A 21,802-nucleotide genomic window follows, 5' to 3' on the forward strand; every position below is an offset into this window, starting at 1 on the left:
TAAGAAAAAACAGACTAAATTCTAAAAGTCAAATGAATAATATAACCTTATATTCACCTTGGCAATTGCTTCTAATATATGTACTTAAATGTACGCATTTGGGGGAAGTTGGAATAAGCATACCTGGTCACTCTGATTAATGGATATAAAAATTGACAGACGCATCTGAGCATTGGGAGTTGCTTTCTCAACTTTCAAGCAATGCAATTTGTTGTTTCAAAGCTGTGAACTATTGAGTATTTATTATATACCAGTAGCATTTCATTAATAAATATTACTTAGCTTATTTCTCATAATGAAACTGTGATGTGAGTTTTAATTATTCTCATTTTAGAGTTACAAAAGCTTAGCTTTTCAAAAATCAGGAAAAAACAAGTAACTTTGCTTTTGTATATTTATATGGTTAGTATATGGCCAAATCAGCATTACAACTTGGTTATTAAATCTTTGGAGGCCATACTTTGGAAGATAACACTAACAACTCTATTCAATGTGTTATTTTTTTTTAAGTTTTGGAGTATTAAATATTATAAAGGGCAGCAGTCTCGTAAATGAATATTCACCTGATAACTAGTCATCAAGTAGAGTAATGTGCCAGCCTTAACATCATGATTGTGAATTTTCCATCTGTTTACTCATTAATGTAATACTTATTTAACCAGGTTCCATACTAGATACTCTGGGTAATGTGAAGAAACCTAGAGAGAAGAAACAACTGATTAAGGCATGAAAGCAATCAGTTATTATACAACATAAGACATCTACCTCATGTAAGCTTTGAAAAGCAACACTGGTTAAGCAATCTGACCTGAAACATGGAGACTATTTAGTATATTTTATTTGTTTCTTTGTAAAGTGAAAGCTATTTTTTTCTATGCTCAAAATGTGTGACTTTTCTAACACCAAATAATTCTCACCTTTTCTGAGGACATTAACTATATGTCCTACATGTTAATTCAATTTGACACCAGCAATCCGGAGTTAGCACAGACCCCACAGGTAAAGGACTCATTCCTGTAAGACTGCCCCACCCCCTACTTTAGATTCCAGTCACAAGCAGTGGGTTCCCAGGTTACCCACAATTCTGTCTGAGTTGGCTACAAACTGAGGATTCTTACCACTTCCTCCTCAGGTTCTGTGATTTGCTGTAATGGCTCACAAAACTCAGGAAAACGTTTTACTTACACTTACTGGGTTATTATAGAAGATATTGTAAAGGATTCAAATGAACATCCAGATGAAGCGATACATAGGGTGATGTCTGGAAGGGTCCTGGGCTCAGGGCTATACCCTCTCAGTTTGTGGATGTCCTCACTAGCCCAGAAGCCCTCCAAACCTCACTGTTTTGGGTTTTTATACAGGTTCTATCACATAGGCATTTTTAAGTAAAAGGACTGGAAATTTCAGCCACACTCTCAAACTTCCAGGAATGGGTAAAGGCTGGAGACTGAGTTAATAATCTATGATCTTTCTGGCTACTAGCAGTCATCCAGAAGCTATATAGGAACCCTAGTCACCAGTCATCTCATTAGCATATAAAAAGACACACATTACTCTAGAGATTCCAAAGGTTTTAGAAGCTCTTGTATTAGGAATTTGGGACTAAGAACAAAATTAAAATGAAAGATGCTCCTGTTACCCCTATCTCACAGAAAATCACAAGGGTTTTAGGAGCCCATGTCGAGAACTAGGGGTGGACATCAAATCTGTATTTCCTTTATTTCATACTTTGCTTGTTTTGAATGAATGAAATATAGTAATTGAGTATATATTGGACTATAGGTCTTCTCTAAAACAATTGACAAACTATGCCAGGAAGTTAGGCCAGGTTCAGAGAAGAGCAGATTTTTGAATAAGGCTATGTGATTTAACATCATCTCCCTTTTTCATTTTCTCTACCACAGGCTCTCCAAAAAATGCAGGCCCCCCCGTGATCCATTCACCTAATGATCATGTGGTCTACGAGAAAGAACCAGGTAATTACAGCTATGTCGCTGAATTTCACTTAGATTCTCATAATTACAAGAAATGAAATGTCATTTAAGTTAATGCAGAAAATAGACGACTGTCTTAAAAAAACACATGAATTGCAAACTGAAATGCCAGAAACCAAGGCAGCTCTTGAGAACAGTTACTTCACTGACCTCATGGGCAACTCAAGAATTTTTTGCTTCACTCTTGGTGTCTGCTCCCTTCTCACACTGCTAGCCGTCTTACTCTGCTGATTAGTGATTTCTGTTTGATGCAAACTTTAGCTTGCACGGGGCTTTGGTTTGCCAAAGCTGCAACATGAGCACAAGATTCAAATATCCTTCAAGCTCCTGCTCCAGTATGAAAGGTCAGTGGTGAATCTTGGAGGCAAGACTGTGAATATAATAGGTAACAAATGATAAAACTAGTAGACATTGTTTGAGAACACTATTGAATGCTTACTGATCTTTTAGTTTTCATAATTTTTTATTCTAGACAAGAATAATTTATAACTGACCAAATAACAGGTAACGTGTTATTCTTTTTTTTTTTTTTTTTTTTTAAGACAGAGTCTTGCTCTGTTATCAGGCTGGAATGCAGTGGTGCAATCTTGGCTCACTGCAACCTCCACCTCCCGGGTTCAAGCAATTCTCCTGCTTCAGCCTCCCCAGTAGCTGGGATTACAGGTGTGCACCACCATGCCCAGCTAATTTTTGTGTTTTTAGTAGAGACGGGGTTTCACCATGTTGGTCAGGATAGTCTTGATCTCTTGATCTCATGATCCACCCTCCTCGGCCTCCCAAAGTGCTGGGATTACAGGCATGAGCCACCTCACCCCCATGTTGTTCTTTTGACTCAAAGCCTCTCATAGTTCAGTGAATAGGAAACTATGGAAAATTTTGTTATTTTCTATGTGGTATCACTTACAATAAATCCACATAACAACAAAGATAATAGCTCTCCAAAAAGAAAAGGATTTATTCAGGAATGAATTGCAGATAGCAATCCAAGAATATGCATGCTATGGCATCCCATGTTGGGATCATAGTCAAACCCAGAAAGCATAGGAATGTAACAGTTTTGAAAGGCATAGTGAGGATTACAAAGTTGTTTTGAAATAATTATCCTTGGTTATAAGAATCAGTAACAGGGTAACATCAGTCCAAGCTTGACTGGCAATTGGTGGTCAGACCTCCTCACAGAAACATTATTTGTGTAAGAATCATGCTGGCATTTGTGCAATATAGTGGTTCTCAGAGTCCTTGTACTAGTTTTTATAATAGGTTCCTGTGTTTGAGAGCCCCTTTTATATGACCTCTCAACTCCTTTTCATTACAATGTGGCACAAGTGACTCTATTTTGACTCTGACAGCTTTCACAGAGGTATAAAAGAGCATCTGTCTAAAATGTGCTAAAGATAATAGTCAGCTGTTAATGGGTGAAAACAACTCAGAGGATGCCATTCAATAAAAAAGAAAGGTGGAGAAAGCAGTATGTAGTTGTTAATGGAAAGCTGACAGACACGGGGACTGTCAAACTGGATCCTCCACTTGAAACACCTTTTTCAGGCAGTACCTATTTTGTGGTCAGTAGGGAGTATGTGGGATATACCACAGAATGAAAAGAAATCAAAAAGTCTATGGAGTGGATGCAAGAGACATACAGCCCCAGTGAGCATCTCTGGGCCACTATCTGAAGGCTCCTTCAAGTCTTCAGCTCACTTGCCTTAAGCCATAAGCACAACTTGTCTGACATGCATGCAGTTGCTAGACGGGTCAAGTGGCAGTAACTTGAGCATGATGTTTCTGAGGGTGCTCCTACCCACACTGCAGTGGGACCTCATGTGCTCACTGTGCAGTTTTGCAGCTGATGGCTTGACCTGGATGCTGCACAAGCACCATTTGTTTGCCAGAAAGTTTAACATGGATGTGGAACATGGATGTGGACCTCTTTGCCATCTAGTGTTTGGATGAGCACCTGAGGCATAAAGCTTAAAACACTGACCATGATAGGCAATCTTAGGGAACATTTTGTGCATCCTTATTATTTCTATTTGATTCCTCTTGTCAATAAGCTTCAGAAAAAAAATGTATGGAGTTCTTTTTGGAGCAGAGGCACTAAGTCTTCGTGTCAGAAAAGCTGCATGGTTTCTGCAGAGCACAGTTGGCAAGAAAGGCTATAACATTAAATGTTTATCTAAAATTAACATGAGTAGGAGTAAAAGTAGCTGTGACATCAGGGCAGGCAGCAAAGCATTCTGGAGCAAGGGGGCTGGGGTGGCTAGGGAAGAGGCTGATGCAAAAAAAAAAGAGAGAGAGAGAGCTCAGGGACTTAACAAAATGAGATTTGACTTGTGCCAAAACTATTTTGAGAATTTTAAATATGACGTTTTTCCTGGTATGAATAATTTATAGCAACAAACAATAATAAAGATACAAGTGATCTTGTGTTATATATGTTGACATAGAAATTTGATTTTACTCTAAAAAAAAAAAAAAGATAATAGTGATCAGCATAGATGGAGAACAATACCAAAACAGCTAAGACAAGTTTGAAAATATGACTTGCTTTGTGAAACACAGAGATCACAGTAAGAGGCTGAATTTCCTAGAATTAGTTATGGCTTCATATATTCATATGAGTACTCTTCCTGCTGTCAGGGTAAACCCTTATTACTTACATAAATATATTTCTCTACCTGTCAAATGATGCTACAGAAAGACTGTTGAATCCATGTCTCCTTTATCTTCTTAGTGACATACAGATAGGGAAAACTGGAGGGGAAAGACCTAAGAACAGTTGCATTGGGAGGACAGATAGAGCATGGCCACTCAGATAAGCCTAAGTTCAACTTAGGGCGACCAGGACACCTTCTGTGAGTAAACATAGCCACTACCTATTAATATAGGTAACCAGGAAAGCAGGCATAAAGCAGAATTGTTCTGAGCAAACTGAGAGGGAAGGTCAGTCTAGGTCAAATCCTGGCCCTTTACTTATTAGTGATTTAACCTAGGAAGATCATTTAGCATCCTTAAGCTTCAACTTTTACATTTGTTAGACATAGATTTTAAAAAACATACCTTATAGTGCTTTTATAAATTAAATAAGACCATTAATAAATATAAATATTTAGCACGATAACTCGTACAAAGTTCTTAGTAAGTATGTTGCTGCTGCTGTTACTGCTGTTTTCTGCCTAGGGATCTCCCTAAGCTCATGTTCCATCTCAGAAGGATAGCATAGAGTTTTCTAGTTTTAACTTATCTTAAAATTTATTGAATGCACCCTGATAGCTTGAACATTTCAAGATGAGCCTCTTCACCCAGATCTCTGTGTGATGGTATTTCCCCATCTTTCCTGGTCAAGGACGGAAGATATGGAGAACTCGTCCTTAGTTACCCTTCATGAGGAAACTAACAAAGGAGAAGAGCAGTCTATGGAGGTCTAGGGCTAAAAAGGATATTGTCAGAGACTTTTTATTTTTTTGAGAAGGAGTCTTACTCTATTGCCAGATTGTAGTGCAGTGGCACAATCTCGACTCACTGCAACCTCCACCTCTTAGGTTCAAGCAGTTCTCCTGCTTCAGCCTCCCGACTAGCTGGGATTACAGGTGTGTGTCACCACACCCTGCTAATTTTTGTATTTTTACTAGAGACAGGGTTTCACCATGTTGGGCAGGCTGGTCTCAAACTCCTGACCACAGGTGATTCACCCATCTCGGCCTCCCAAAGTGCTGGGATTACAGGTGTGAGGCACCACACCTTTTTTTGTTTAAAAAAGTCAGAGACTTTTAAACAAATATCATCATTTTAGAATGTATTTAGATTATATTAAAAATGGCCACTCTGGTAGTTTCATACAAAGTTGATGGCCTTCTTTATTTGGTTTTGTTTGTTTCTTTTGAAATGAAGTATGGTATATTACTTTATTGGAGTCGACTAGAAAATTACTCATAAGCAGGGTTTCAGGTACACATAACTCATAGCTTCTCATTAGCCAGAAAGTAGAACCAATATAGCCATGTGAAGGATAAACACTGATGGGTTAACTTCATCTTTGTTTTTTTTGTTTTTTTGTTTTTTGTTTTTTTCAGGGGAGGAGCTACTCATCCCCTGTACAGTCTATTTCAGTTTTCTGATGGATTCTCGCAATGAGGTTTGGTGGACCATTGATGGAAAAAAACCTGATGACATCACTATTGATGTAACCATTAATGAAAGGTATCCATGGGGGCAGGCAAGGGAGTGACTAACCTTTGTTTCTCAACCTAATGATCTCTGATGTCTGTTCTAGTCAATGGAAATAAAAATTCTCATTTTTCCCTATCACTAACAAAAGTCAACAAGTTTTTCAAATTTTTGGTGGCTGCATCCCAAAATCGGGTTACTGGACTGCAAGGAACAGATGCTGCCTGATGACCAGTAGAGAATTGAATTAGAATGTTGTGAGGCTGAGCATCTTCATCAGATTGTCCACAGGGCATGCGCCTTATTGCCTTAAGCCCAGTAAGATTCACACATTTATCATACCCACATGGAAGTAGAGGGAATACATATCTTATATGAATAAAAAGGCCACAGTCGAGGGTTGTGGATATTTGGAAACCTATCAGTGTAGTTGTGTTTTTCCTTTTCTTGATCCTAGTGTCTGGGCCTATGTATTTTTGTCTCAGGTAATTATGTTTTGTTTTTTGCATTTCAGTAAGCATGCATTTCCTCTCTCCTCCTCTTTCTTAACTCACATAACCTATAGTTACATTTATAATTAGTTATTTTTTTAATATTAACTAAATATATTTGTGTACTTGAAATTTTATTTTAAAGGTAGATGGGTAGTAATATAACCCACTTTTAAAATAAAATAACATTTTATTCCTAAATAAAGCTGACTATTTAGGGGAGTTGGCAAAGGGGAAAGTGTGAATCTTTGAAGACAGAAGATTCCACAGTAAATGAAGCATACCATTACCAAACAGGAATTGGTTCACTACAATAATTAAAAATTTGCAGCTGGTCAGCTACATGACAAAGTAATGTGGCTGGAGGCTCACAGGGAGAATAATTGATCTTTTTAGGAATTTTTAACACCTTGCAGCCCATTCCCATAATAATACTGAATAAATAATAAGTAAAGTCATGTTGTTCCACTTTGCTGCTATTGAAACTTACTCAGTGTTCATAGGATAGCAGTGGAGTTAAGCTTAAGCTAAACCAATCAGAGCCCTTAACCAAATTCTCATACCTGACAGTAAGCTTAATCAAAAAGAGAACCTAGATGGCAGTCAGCTGTAGCAGAGAGATTTTTCAACAGGATAAGCAAAGGAGTTCAAAGGGATTTTAAATTTTGATCTGAGACCCAAAGCATTTGATCTCTGATTCACTGAGAGTTGGATATATTTATTTTTACAAAGTTTATTTGTTCATAACTGCTTTCCCTTTTTATATGTTAGGATTTAACCCAGAGATTTCAGATTTCTGACCAAAATATTCTACCTGTCTTCAAAATCCATGCTTTGGGAATCACTGAAATGCATCAGCTATTCCAATAGGATAACAATAATGGCCTACATGAATATTTATTAAGCATTATTCTAATATTCATGCCTTAGCACATTCAGTCTTCAGAATTCCTGAATAAATTAACACATATAAGGCACTGTGTGGGCATTACAACTTTCCTCTTTTCCAAAAGAGGAACCTAAGACATGGAAAGATTAGTTATCTCAACCAAAATATATAGCCAGAAATTGACAAATCCTGGATAAAAACTCAAATGAACCTAGCCCCAGAAGCTTCTCTCTAAACTGATACAGCATTCTTCCTCAGAAGTTTAAGCAAAAGAAACATTTGTGTTGAAGAGAGATCTATAAAAAGGAGCCAGTATTGGGATTCAATCTAGACAATGGGATGGTGTGTAGTACAGATGGTACAGTATAGTATTAGAATCCTACCATTAATACTTTGTAATCACTGCGTGACAGACAGCTCAGTTTATCAACCTTCCTCACCCTAGCCTGTTGTGGGGGTCTGTGGTTGCTTACTTGTCTGATTCATACACAGTCCGTAGCTCTCCAGTCATTCTCAAATGCTTTGATTTTCTTCCCTCTATGTCTAGTATAAGTCACAGTAGAACAGAAGATGAAACAAGAACTCAGATTTTGAGCATCAAGAAAGTTACCTCTGATGATCTAAAGCGCAACTATGTCTGTCATGCTAGAAGCACCAAAGGCGAAGTTGCCAAAGCAGCCAAGGTGAAGCAGAAAGGTAATAGATGCACTCAGTGATGACTCTCTGAACTCCAGATGTAACAGTGTGATGAATAAGGACAAAAGGAGAAATTGAGAACAGGAGAGCTCTAGCACCTAGCCCGACGGCATCTAACCCACAGTAATAAATCGAAGTTAAATGAAAAATATGAAAGTTCCCATCGATGTAAAGATACCCAAAATATTATTTCTGATATTGTTAGTACCTTAATGCCCAAATGTAGCTTGAAAAATCCACATGATTACAATAAGACACAATTTTGCATCTGTACAATTATGAAAAATTAAAAACAAAGAAAATATTCAAAGCTACCAATGATATAAAAAATTGGTAGAATTGACTTGGCTATGTGGGCTTTCTTTTGGTTCCATATGAAGTTTAAGGTGGTTTTTTCCAGTTCTGTGAAGAGAGTCATAGGTAGCTTAATGGGGATAGCATTCACTCTATAAATTACTTTGGGCAGTATGGCCATTTTCACAATGTTGATTTTTCCTAACCATGAGCATGGAATGCTTTTCCATCTGTTTATGTCCTCTCTTACTTCCTTGAGCAGTGGTTTGTAGTTCTCCTAGCCATGGGCAGAAAGCAGAAATTGAACCCCTTCGTAACACCTTACACTAAAATTAACTCCAGATGGATTAAAGACTAAGACCTAACACCATAAAAACCCTAGAAGAAAACCTAGGCAAAACCATTCAGGACATAGGCATAGGCAAGGACTTCATGACTAAAACACCAAAAGCACTGGCAACAAAAGCCAAAATAGACAAATGGGGTCTAATTAAACTCCTGAGCTTCTGCACAGCAAAAGAAACAATCATTAGAGTGAACCGGCAACCAACATAATGGGAAAAAAATTTTGCAATCTACCCATCTGACAAAGGGCTAATATCCAGATTCTACAAAGAACTAAAACAGATTTACAAGGAAAAAAAACAAACAAACCCATCCAAAAGTGGGCAAAGGATATGAACAGACACTTTTCAAAAGAAGACATATATGAGGCCAACAGGCATATGAAAAGATGCTCATCATCACTGGTCATTAGAGAAATGCAGATCAAAACCACGTTGAGATACCATCTCACACCAGTTAGAATGGCAGTCATTAAAAAATCTGGAGACAACAGATGCTGGAGAGGATGTGAAGAAATAGTAACACTTTTACACTGTTGGTGGGAGTGTAAATTAGTTCAACCATTGTGGAAGACAGTGTGGCACTTCCTCAAGGACCTAGAAATAGCAATTCCATTTAACCCAGCAATCCCATTACTGGATATATATCCAAAGGATTATAAATCATTCTATTATAAAGACACATTCACACGTATGTTCATTGTGGCACTGTTTACAATAGCGAAGACCTGGAACCAATCCAAATGCCCATCGATGATAGACTGGACAGGGAAAATGTGGCACATATACACCATGGAATACTATGCAGCCATAAATGATGAGTTTGTGTCCTTTGTAGGAACATGGATGAACCTAGAAACCATCATTCTCAGCAAACTGGCACAAGAACAGAAAATCAAACACTGCATGTTCTCACTCATAGGCGGGTGTTGAACAATGAGAACACATGGACACAGGGAGGGGAGCATCACACATTGGGTTCTGTTGGGAGGGACTAAGGGAGGGACAGCAGGGGGTAGGGAGTTGGGGAGGGATAACATGGGGAGAAATGCCAGATATAGGTGATGGGGATAGAGTCAGCAAACCACTTTGCCACGTATGCACCTATGCAACAATCCTGCATGTTCTTCACATGTACCCTAGAACCTAAAGTTCAATAAAATACACACACACACATATATATAAAGCCAGAAAAAAAAAAAAGTGTTAGAGCCACATATTGAATTATTAAGACCCTTTTAAAAATCATTCATGGCAGAGTTCAAGAGTCATAAAAAAGATTGCATCATCTGACCTAATACATTTGGAATTTTTCCTGAACAAATAACAGAAAGAGAATTATATATCTTTTAATATTCTTAGAAGCATTATCTGTAATTGTGAAACATTATTAATAGCAACCATCTAATTGTATGCAATTAATTAAGGTATTAAATGTTTATCCTCAGAAAAATAAATAATTATAATACTATCATTTTAAATACTTTGTATCAGTATTCAGGCAGGTTTATAATACACCAGTTTCCACAATGGCTAAAATAAAAATCATTTAAATTATGATTTTAAATGATACAAACATGATTTCTATGTTGATATTACTATTTTATTCTACAATAAATGAAAATTTTAAAGCCTTCTTGTGAGAAGTGCTGCTCCTAAAACAGACTGTGTCTAAAATTTTCTTTGTGTCTCTCACCTAACACAGAATCCCAGAAAATCCTTTCAAGGATGTTTTCAATGTTCTTGAGAAAAATAATGATGACTTATCACACATGCAATCAGGTCATTCAGAATCATCCTGGCTCCTAGTGTCTGACAGAGTGTTTAATATTTATTCAAACATGAAAAAAATAGCATATAATTGTTATATTTTGCTATGAGATTTAATGCTTTTTTAAAGCCGATGAAAAATAGGATTCACGTCAACCTTTCATTACAATTGAAAGATCAAAGGCCTGACATGTATATGCCTCTTATGAAGTATTAGTGGATTGATTCAAGGTAATTCATTGCTTCTGCTCCTCAGAAGCCAGGATGAAAAGGAAAGATTGAAGTACATGATGTAAGGTAGTTTCCCAAATTGCATTCTCGGGAACACTGCTAAGAATCAGGATTCTCCTGCATTGCATAATTATACTCTGGAGTCAGAACACCTGTGTTGAAAATCTCATTTCTGCACATTCTAACTCTGTGAAAAGTAAATCGCTCTGAGCCTCAATTTCTTTATATTTAAAGTAGGCACAATAATACCACTACCTCATAAGGTTGTTTTAAAGTACTCAGAACAGTTATTGTCATATATACCTATATATTAAATGCTTGATAAATATTAACTCATTATTTCCATAAGATTTTCATAAGTGTTATTTGACAAAGACTTTTATAGTCAAATAAATGTCATTCATGTCTGGAGTAAGTAAAATCAATCAAGTTACTTTAGTTAGGACCCATTAGAGTATTTAATATGTGAATATTTGATAGGAATATCTGAAGGTAATTGAATTATAGTGGCAGGATGTTTTCATAGGTATTTGACTCCATATTTCTTAAGTATGGAGTTTTTTGTGGGGATTGTCTTCTGAGGCATATATCCTGGAGAACAATTATGGAAGGTGACCAAAATTAATAACTTATTATCAAATGAATATGCCTATAATCCCAGCACTTTGGGAGGCCAAGGCATGTGAATCACCAGGTGAGGAGTTTGATTCCTGGCTAAAGTGGTGAAACCCCATCTCTACTAAAAATGCAAAAAATAGCTGGGCTTAGTGGCAGGTGCCTGTAATCCCAGCTACTCAAGAGGCTGATGCAAGAGAATCACTTGAACTCGGGAGGTGGAGGTTGCAGGAGCCGAGATGGTGAGGTTTTGATTGGGATTGTATTTAATTTATAAATCAGTCTGGGGAAAGTTGAAATCTTAACAATACTGAGTTTTCCAATCCATTAGCACAATGTATCTCTCCATTTATTTAGATCTTAATTTTTTTTAGCATTTTTTTTTAGATTTGAGTGTATAGGTCTTGCATATATATTGTTAAATATATGCCTAAATATTTTGTTTTTGGTGCTATTGTAATAGTACTTTTTATTTTTTTATTTATTTTTAAGACACAGTCTTACTGTCACTCAGGCTGGAGTGCAGTGTTGTGATCTCAGTTCACTGCAACCTCCACCTCCCGGGTTCAAGTGATTCTCTTGCCTCAGCCTCCAGAGTAGCTGGCATTACAGGTGCCCATCACCACGCCCAGCTAATTTTTATAATTTTTAGTAGAGACAGGATTTCACCATGTTGGCCAGGCTTGTCTTGAACTTCTGACCTCAGATGACCCACCCACCTCAGCCTCCCAAAGTGCTAGGATTACAAGCCTGAGCCCCCATGCCCAGCCTGTTATAGTACTTTTTAAATTTTCATTTTCCAGTTGTTCATTGAAAATGCAATTAATTAATTTTTATATATTGATCTTGGTCTTTTGAACTTTAGGGTGGTGTTTGTTTAGTTTCTTAGGATTTTCCATATGCTTGATTGTGTCACCCATAAAAAAAAAAATAGATTTTTACTTCTTCCTTTCTAAATTTCATAACTTTAATCACTTTTTACTGTTCATTTCACACTTTTGGACCTCCAGTTCAATGTTCTGTAGAAGTTATGAGAGTAGCCATCTTCGTGTTGTTTCCAAATTTAGAGGACAAGCATTCAGTTTTTATATATTGTGATGTCATTTGTAGGATTTTTTTTGTAGATGACCTTTATTTTCATAAGCAATTAACTTTCCATTTTTAGTTTGCTGAGAATTTTTTTTTTTTAATGAGTGTGTTGAGTTTTGTTGAATTCTTACCTGGATCTATTGAGATTATATAGTTTTTCAATCTGTCAGTGTGATGATTTATACTTAATGATTTTGAAATTGCATGTTCAGGATAAACCCTTGTATTGTCATAATTTATTGTCATTTTTATATATTACTGGATTTTATTTGCTAATATTTTGTCACAGATTTTTGTTCATGTTATTGTGAAAATTTTTTTTTTTTTTTTTTTGAGACAGAGTTTTGCTTTTGTTGCCCAGGCTGGAGTGCAGTGGTGCGATCTCAGCTCACTGCACCTCCCCGTCCCAGGTTCAAACGATTCTAATTCTCCCGCTTCAGCCTCCTGAGTAGTTGTGATTACAGGTGCCCACCACCACACCTGCTAATTTTTTTTTTTGTATTTTTTTTAATAGAGATGGGGTTTCACCAAATTTTGTTCATACCTTTGTTCATGAAGAATATTGGTTTGTAGTATTCTTTTCTTATAATGCTTTGACTAATGTCCGTGTTATGCTGGTCTCATTACATAAGCTGGATAATGTTCCCTCTTTTGTGACTATATGAAAACCTGTGAATAAAACTGGTATTATTTATTGCTAAAACAAATTACTCATATAACTATCTGGGCCTGTTGCTTTCTTTTTGGGAAAGCTTTTAATTATGAATTCAGTGTCCTTTTTAGTTATTCAGATTTTCTGTTTCATTTTGTGGCAATTTTGGTTTAAGGCATTTTTTTCCATTTCATCTAAGTTGTCACATTATCGGCATACTTTTCTTTAGATTACTTCCAATTATCCTTTTAATGTCTGTAGGATTTTTAGTGATGCTCCACTGTCACTCCTGATATTAGTAATTTGCGTTTTGCCTTTTTTTGTTCTTTATCAATCATGAGTTTTCCAATTTTGCTAATTTTTTCAATGAACATATTTTTATTGACTTTATTGTGTACAAATTTTGTGTTTTATTTACTTTATTCTTATACTTATTTTCCTCTTTTTGCATACTTTGCATTCCATTTTCTTTTTTGTCAATCATCCTAAAATATAAGCTGTACCATTGATTTTTAAGTAATTCTTCTTTTCCAATATCAGTATTCTGAGCTATGAATTTTCCTCATAGGATTATTTTAACTAAATCCATCAAATGTTGAAATGTTGAGTTTTTATTAAGTTCAATTTTTATGTTTTTGAGATGGAGTCTCGCACTGCCGCCCAGGCTGTAGTGCAGTGGCGCCATCTCGGCTCACTGCAATCTCCGCCTCCTGGGTTCAAGCAATTCTCCTGCCCCAGCCTCCGGAGTAGCTGGGACTACAGGCATGCGCCACCACATCCAGCTAATTTTTTTTGTATTTTTAGTAGAGACGGGGTTTCACCATGTTGGCCAGGTTGGTCTCGATCTTCTGACCTCGTGATCCGCTCGCCTCGGCTTCCCAAAGTGCTGGGATTACAGGCGTGAGCCACCGTGCCCAGCCAATATTTTATAATTTCTCTTTTCATTTCTTTTTGACCTAAGGGTTGTTTAGACATGTGTTAATTAATTTACACACATTTGGAATTTTCCAGATCATTTTACTACATTACGTATGAAAATTCATTTGAATTTTTGAGTTGGCTTTATGTTCAATCTTGATAAAGTTATTTGTAATATTTCATATTGTCATTTAAGTTTAGGTAATGTAAAAAATTAGAACTGAAGATAAAAATCTAGGAGCAGGTGTCTCCGACTTAGAACTACCTGAGGGAACTATATTGTAGAGTGGAAAAACACAGGTTTTTGTTCTAGATAGACCTGGGTTCAAGTTCTGGGTTCAGTGCTGGCTGTGTATATGAACTGGTACAGGCCTTCCTTTTCTTATCCTTCAGGTGCAACTTTACAGGGTATCTGTGAAAACCGAGGGAATGGGTAATGAGAGCTTTGCCACAGTGCTACATACTTGATTCTAATTTCTAATCTCTTACTTAATTCTGATGTGACCAAAGAACATACTTTGCATGATTTTATTCTTTTTAAGCTTATTGGTACTTAAAAGTATTTGCAGACTGCCTAACTTGATAAATGTTTGATATGCATTTGAAAAAGACACGTCTTTTGTAATTTTTGAGTGTGATATCCAGTAAATGTCAACTAATACAATTGGTCTCAGTGTTGTTCATGTCTTCAATATCCTTACTGAATTTTCCAACGTACTTTGTTATTCAGTTATTGAAAGAGAGAATGGTGTTGAAATCTTTACATATAATATGGATTTTTCCAATTCTTTCTTCAGTTCGGCCAGTATTTGTTTCATGTATTTTGGAACTGTGATATTTAGTACAGGCTTAGGATTGATATGTCATTTTGATTAATTAACTCTTAAATTGTGAAGTCTGTTTTTTTCTTCTGCTAATACTCTGTGTCTAATATGAATGTAGCCATTCCAGCTTTCTTATAATTACTATATGTTTTTTGCATTTTTCAATTTTACCTATCGGTGTCTTTATACTTTTATACTTATATTTTATATTTAATATATATCACATATTTACAGCATATTATTGGGTATTGGATCCAATCTGATCATTTCTGCCTTTTAACTTGAATGTTTAATCCATTTTTCTTTGACATAATTATTATTACTGCCTTTAAGTTTACCATCTTGCTATTTGTCTACCTGTTTATCTGTTCTTTATCTCCTTTAGATTAAATGGTATTTTCATTGTATTTTATTTTGTCACCGTTTTTGGACTTTTGGCTCTTCCTCTGTTTTGGACTTGTTTGGTTTTCTTTCCTCTAGAGTTTATAATATTTTTCTTCAACTTATCGGTTTATCTTGAATTAATCACTTTACCTATTTTATGAGAAACTTATCATAGCATATTTCCATTTCTTTCCTCCCATCCTTTGTGTTATGCTATAATACATTTTGGTTTTGCATGAATTACAGTGTGCCACAATATATTGTGACAGTTTGACTTTAAATAACTATCTTCTAAGAAGTTAAGAACTGATACATTTTAAAACATTTATTTGCTTACCTTTTTTTTCTGATACTATCCATTCTTGCTAACATTTTAATCTGAGGAACTATTTAATGTTTCTGGTGATGTACATCTGCTAGTGACAAATTCCCTCAGTTTTGTTTCAATCTGAAAATGTCTTATTTCATTTTAATTTTTATATTTCAAAACACTAAGAAAGTTTTCAAATATATGAAAGATTTTGAGAAATTACACAGTGAGCAGTCATACACCCTACCTGGTTTTTAACATTAGCATTTTGTTATCTTTGCTTTGTCACATATCTGTTCATTCTTCTACCAGTATATCAATCTATCTTGTTTCCTGACACATTTCAAAGTAGATGCTGATATCAGTAAACATTTGAGCTCCTTATCATTATCAATATTTTAATATTTATTTGTAGTTTTCTTTTTTAGGTAAAATTTACATAGAGTAAAAAATTACATAATTCAAGTGTACCATTCGATAATGAGAAATGCATATACATGCATTACCTAATATTCTATTAAAACACAGACTGTTGCCATCACCAGAGAATAACATTCTTCCCCTTATAAGTCAATTCCTTCTACCCCCACCTTCCCCACCTCCCCCAACAATACAACTGTTTTTATTTCCTTTTTAGAATACGTTATTGTTTTATATTCTAGAACTTCATGGATCCATACAGAATGCACTATTGTATAAGTGTACTTCCACTCAGCAAATGTTCTTGATATTCATCCATGTGATTGTGTGTATCAGGCAATTTTTGTTTGCCATGGAGTGGTTTTGTTTTGTTTTTATTGTTGTTTTGTTTAAGAATGCAGAATGATACATTTATTCAGTCTTTGGTTGGTAAATATTTGGGTTGTTATCAGTTTGGGGTCTTCTGAATAAAGCTTCTGTGAACATTCTTATCCAAGTTTCTTAGTAGACTTCTGTTTTTACTTTTCTGAGATAAATACCTATGAGTGGAATTACTGACTTAGTTTTATTAGAAACTGCTAGACCTTTTTTTTTCCCCCAAGTGGCTATATCATTCTATATTCCACAGTCAACATATTCACATCTTAAAGATTTGGTGTTGTCAGACTTCTTTATTTTGGCAATTATGGTGAGTATATGGTGGTATCTTATTGTAGTTTTATTCTCTGTTTCCCTGATGTCACAAAATACCGAGCACTTACTTCTTCATGTGCTTATTGGCCATCTGTATGTCTTTTTTGATGTGACTGTTCAAACATTTTGTTCATTTTATAAATAGTTTGTATTTTATTATTGAACCTTAGCAGTTCTTCATCTGTCCTGGATACCAGTCCTTTGTCAGACACATGTTTGGCAAATACTTTTTCCCAGTCTGTTGCATGACAGTTTGTTTTTTAGTGGTGTATTTTAATGAGCAGAGGTTCTCATTTTTTATGAGATGTAATTTATTAACTTTTTCCTTATTGATTATAATTTCTGTGTCCTAAGAAAGCTTTGAATACCCACAGTCATGAAGGCTCACCTTTGTTTAGGCCTTTAATCCATCTCTTTTCTCTTTTTTTTCATGAATTGTATGTAGTAGAAATTGAAGGTCAGTTTCCCTTTCATACTGATATCCGGTTGTTCCAGCACATTCACTGGAAAGATTTTTATTTTCTCATTATGTTTCTCTGGTGCCTTTGTCAGTATTTTCACAGGATACGTTGAAAGTGTATTTCTTTTCTCTTTCGGCGCTTTACGGTATTCCATTGCCTCCTGGCTAACATTATTTATGATGCAAACGGGGCAGTTCTTCCGTTGTTGTTGTTTATTTTTGTGCCCTTTCTGTATTTGTTACATGTTTTTCTTTGGCAGATTTTAAGATCATCTCTTCTTCATTGATTTTGAACGATCAAATTATGATAGCCTGTGGTGTATTTGTGTGTATGTGTGTGTGTGTGTGTTTCTCAGAGTTTATTAAACTCCTCATTTCTATGTGTTTATGTTTTTCCTTTAATTTGAACAATTTTCAGTCATTTTCTCTTCAGATATGTCTGGCATCCCCCCTCACTCTTTCTCTTCTTTAAGTATTCCAATTAAAATTAGGATAGACCACTTCTATCCAATCGGTAGTGCCCCACAGGTCTCTGAACTTCTCGTTACTTTTATTTCTTCCTTTTTCATCCTTCTCCCCTCTCTGTGTTTGTGTAGTTTCCAATGTACAGTGGCCATTTTCTTTGTGATGTCTAATCTATAGCATTTTCTTTATTTCAGAGTTGTGTTTTTCAGCTTTTGAATTTCCATATCTTCATTGGAAGGTCCCTATTGATATTTTCTATTTGCTGTTCATGGTTTTAAAAAAATTGAACAAATACATTTAGAATACTCATTTTTAAGTATTGAATATTAAATAAATGAATATTAAATAATTGAATATTAAATAAATTCCACCATTTTTGTCAAGTGTTCTGTTTTGATTAGCTATCTATTTATTAGCTAATATGGACCTTTTTATCTAGCTTTTTAAAAATCATATGCTAGATATTATGGATGTTACAATATTGAGTTCTGATTTTTTTAAGAGTGTTAAGTTTTGTTCTAGCAGGAAATTAATTTACTTGCATAACTGCTTGCTTTTTAAAAAGCATCTTATCTTCGTTAAAGTAGGTCTGAAGTAGCCTTTTCTCTAGGATTAGATTGGACCTACTTCTAAAGCATGTCATACCTGGAGTCTGTAATTAATATTGGGGAATTAAACAAAATCTCTTCACTCTCAGTGAGCTGTACTCAACTCCCAGCCCTTCATGTTCTCCTAGAGTTGTTCTGTTCCCAGCTATTCTTTGCCTAACCTTTAAAAGTATTTCCCTAAATGTGTGTAGCTTTGTATTTGGCAAAAGACTCAAGGTAATCCTGTGCAGATTTCTAGAGTTCCATCTCTATATAGCTCTCTTCTCTGTAAATGCAGTTTGATTCAACAGCAGTCTTGAACTCCAATTTCTGTCTTCTTAGCTCAGTATGACCATTGCTTTTTTTGGCTTTCCCCTTTTTGTGCCACAGTTTAAAAGGTGCCTTTAGTCAAAAAGCCGGAGTGATCAGAGGGTTTACCATTTTTTGTTTTTTCTCTCACAGATCACATTCCTGTGTTACCAGTTGTCCAGCATTTTACAAATTGTTTTTTAGGTATCGAAGGAGAGCTAGTCCAGTATTAGTTACTCCTCTAAGAAGAGAAGCTGAAGTCCAAAATGTGCAAGTTTTAACACACTATAGTAGCCAACTCAATAATGTCTGGTAGTCAATTTAGTCAAAGGTCTCTGCTTTATCATAATTTTAATAAAGCATTCTCTTTGTTTACAACTCAGTAAATTGGTCATTACTACAGTTCCAAAAATTATCAATTAGTCTGTTTACAACTCAATAAAATGGTCATTATCACAGTTCCAAAAATTATCAATCAGTCCCAACAATTTAGCACAGAGTAGCCATCGGTTCTGTGGCAGGGAACACTTGGAAGTGCAAGCAGTAGGCATTTAGTTGGGACGTGAAATGGATAGCAAGGCTCCAACTTAAATAGTAAAGATGATGGAAATAACTCAGATTTCCTGGGAGAAACATGATTGTAGAGCAAAAACTCAAAACAGAAAATACCAAGAACTAAGGTGTTGACCTGTTTTAACCAAAGGTGGTTAAAAAAGGAAATTTGGGCTTTGAAGCCGGTTATCTACATCGAACTACAAAAACAGATGGAGGAAATTCTGATTCAAGGAGTAACAACAAGCAAGTAGCTAAATTTGGCTACATCCTGAATCAGATTATTAGTAAAATTAATGAGGGAAGGAGTTTAGGAGTCCAGTTTGGTCATATTGCATCATGTCCTTCTGATTGGAAATTCTTTAGTCTGGGATTGCATCAGAGTGAAATCTTTCTGTTAAAACACCTGGCAGTCTAGCTAGGCAGTCAGCAAATGTACTCTTTCCCTGTAAGCCAGCACTGCTTTACATGAAAGCCTTGTAGAGAACTTCTGGCATGTGACTTAAGCTATTTAGAAAATCCAGCTTGGTAGATGATTTATTTTAAGAATTCAATTCATTAAGTAGCATTACTCACTCCTTTTTATCAAGCTAGCTCTACAAAATACAATCTGTAAATATGACACATGTGATTGTATGACACAAAACAGAATTAAAATGCCCCATTAGAAATAAAATGGACAGTAGTAAAACAAATGGGGCAGAGGGAAATTTATGAGGGTAATTGATCTCTTGGTCATTAAGCAAACTCCCTACTGGCATTTTAAAAAAATCCATTTCAGGTAAGTGCAGCCGACGACAACCTCCACCCCTCATTGCAAATGTTCATCCAGAGAGAGCCAAAACAACTGAGCAAATAAGAAAAATAACAGTGGAAATTACCCTATTGTACTGTTAACACAACATCCTCAGAAATACTAAGGACACAGTGATTTTCATGCCAGCTACTCAAATAGATCTTAGTAAATTTTCAGCAACTGCACTAACATAGCTTCTGAAATTTATGATGGAGTTTTCTTATTTCAAGTCACCATTATTCATGGAAGGAGTACCAGAGTACCTGATGATAATTTTACACTGCTAAGTCCCAGGCTACACCTGTGGCAGGATTAATATCCCCAGTTTAGGATAATAAAATCAAAACCCTGTGATTTGTCCTTTAATAAGAGAACTTCAGGTTCAGCTCCAGGCTGCTTACTATTTTCTGCTTTGAATAGATACCTTTTTAAAAAGTGATTTTCTGGATGCGAGGGTGACCTGGCTGCAACATCTGTCACCCCATTAATTGGTGTCCCCTTCCTCCCTCACCGCTCCATGTGACTCCTTCCTGAAGCTGCATGCTCAGTGGAAGAGGACGACCATCCCTAATAGAGGGGGACTGGTCTTTGACCAAGGGTATACAAGTAGCTGTGCCCCCCTGCTAGAACCTCCAAACAAGCTCTCAAGGTTCATAAAAGTGATTTTATTCCACTGTTGTATGATCAATAATTGAGCTTCATCGTGGTGGTGTTCAGAGATCCCTGCACTTTGGAGTCAGGGAGCCTCTACTAGCAATCCCAGCTTTGAATGAGATTCTTCTAAGCTGTGTCTCAGCAAATATTTAACATCTGCAATGTTCTAGGTGCTCACAGAAGCCTTCCCTCACCACCTTATGCAATACACCTCCCTTGCTCCAGTCCCACCCTTCAATCACCTCACATTAGCATGGTTTATTCCACTATTTAAAATTAACCAGCTGATTTATTTCTTTATATATTTACTTCTCTGAATTAAAATATTAGACACAAAAGGGGAGAGACACTTTCTGTCTTATTTACCATTCCCCAAAAGCTTCTGGCAAGTGGTAGATATCAATGAATAATAATCAGATTGACTGATACATAATTTAAGCCCCTCCTGCTTCAGATCCAGCAAATATACTGTTCCTCCTTCAAACACTTAGACTTCATTATCAAAAGCTAACAAAAAAACTAAATAAAATGGCTGAAACATAATCTAGTAATAGGCTTCTAAATATCCCAGAAGTGTAAAGTGTTATAACTGGAAATTTTCATTGAAACACTAGGTGTTCTAGGGATATGGTGGATGAAAAAGACATAATCTCTACCTGAAAGACTGTAAAGGTATAGTTACCTGGGAATGAGAGGGTGTGAAGAAGCTGGCCTGTAGACAAATTACAATATAGTCAGTAATGCTGTAATAGAATGACAAACAAAAGGAAGAGTAAGAATTTCTACAAGGCAGAGCCAGGTTGCAATAAGAGTTTTATTCTACAAAAGCTTATACAAAATAATGATATTTGAGCATGGACTTGGAAACTAGAAAGAGAACTTTCAGCCAGAAGTCACAGCAGGAGAAAAAGGCATGACAGTAAATCTTTCTGATGTTTTTTTGTGAAGACACAATGGTAAATGAGAAAGGAAGGAACATGGTTAGTAATTTGGTGTGACAGACCTTGACTATAGGACTAATGAGTTAGTATCTGTTGTTTAAGTAATTGGGAGTTACCTCACTTTATTTCTGATACTTCCAAAGAAACTGCAAAGGTGCCTATAATGTAGAAAATAAGTAGATAATGCCAAAATCTTTGCATAACCAGTTATTGCATGCTCATCTCTAGAATATGTACTGAAGAACTGTGAACATAGGAGA

The 21,802-nt window shown here is 35.9% G+C and overlaps 1 protein-coding gene across 5 annotated transcripts in view; it reads left to right on the plus strand.

The window, feature by feature from the left end:
• Positions 1–21,802, plus strand: part of IL1RAP (interleukin 1 receptor accessory protein) — a 153,850-nt gene that overhangs the window by 111,876 nt on the left and 20,172 nt on the right. For all 5 annotated transcript variants that reach the window (XM_021671369.2, XM_064366920.1, XM_064366922.1 and 2 more), the window contains exons 6-8: positions 1,905–1,976; positions 6,065–6,191; positions 8,086–8,234. In XM_021671369.2, coding sequence (XP_021527044.1) covers positions 1,905–1,976; positions 6,065–6,191; positions 8,086–8,234 — 348 coding nt within the window. The remainder of the gene's footprint in view (positions 1–1,904; positions 1,977–6,064; positions 6,192–8,085; positions 8,235–21,802) is intronic.

Source organism: Aotus nancymaae, unplaced genomic scaffold (assembly GCF_030222135.1).
Source record: "Aotus nancymaae isolate 86718 unplaced genomic scaffold, 86718_ANA_hifiasm-v0.15.2.pri h1tg000067l, whole genome shotgun sequence".
NCBI lineage: Eukaryota > Metazoa > Chordata > Mammalia > Primates > Aotidae > Aotus > Aotus nancymaae.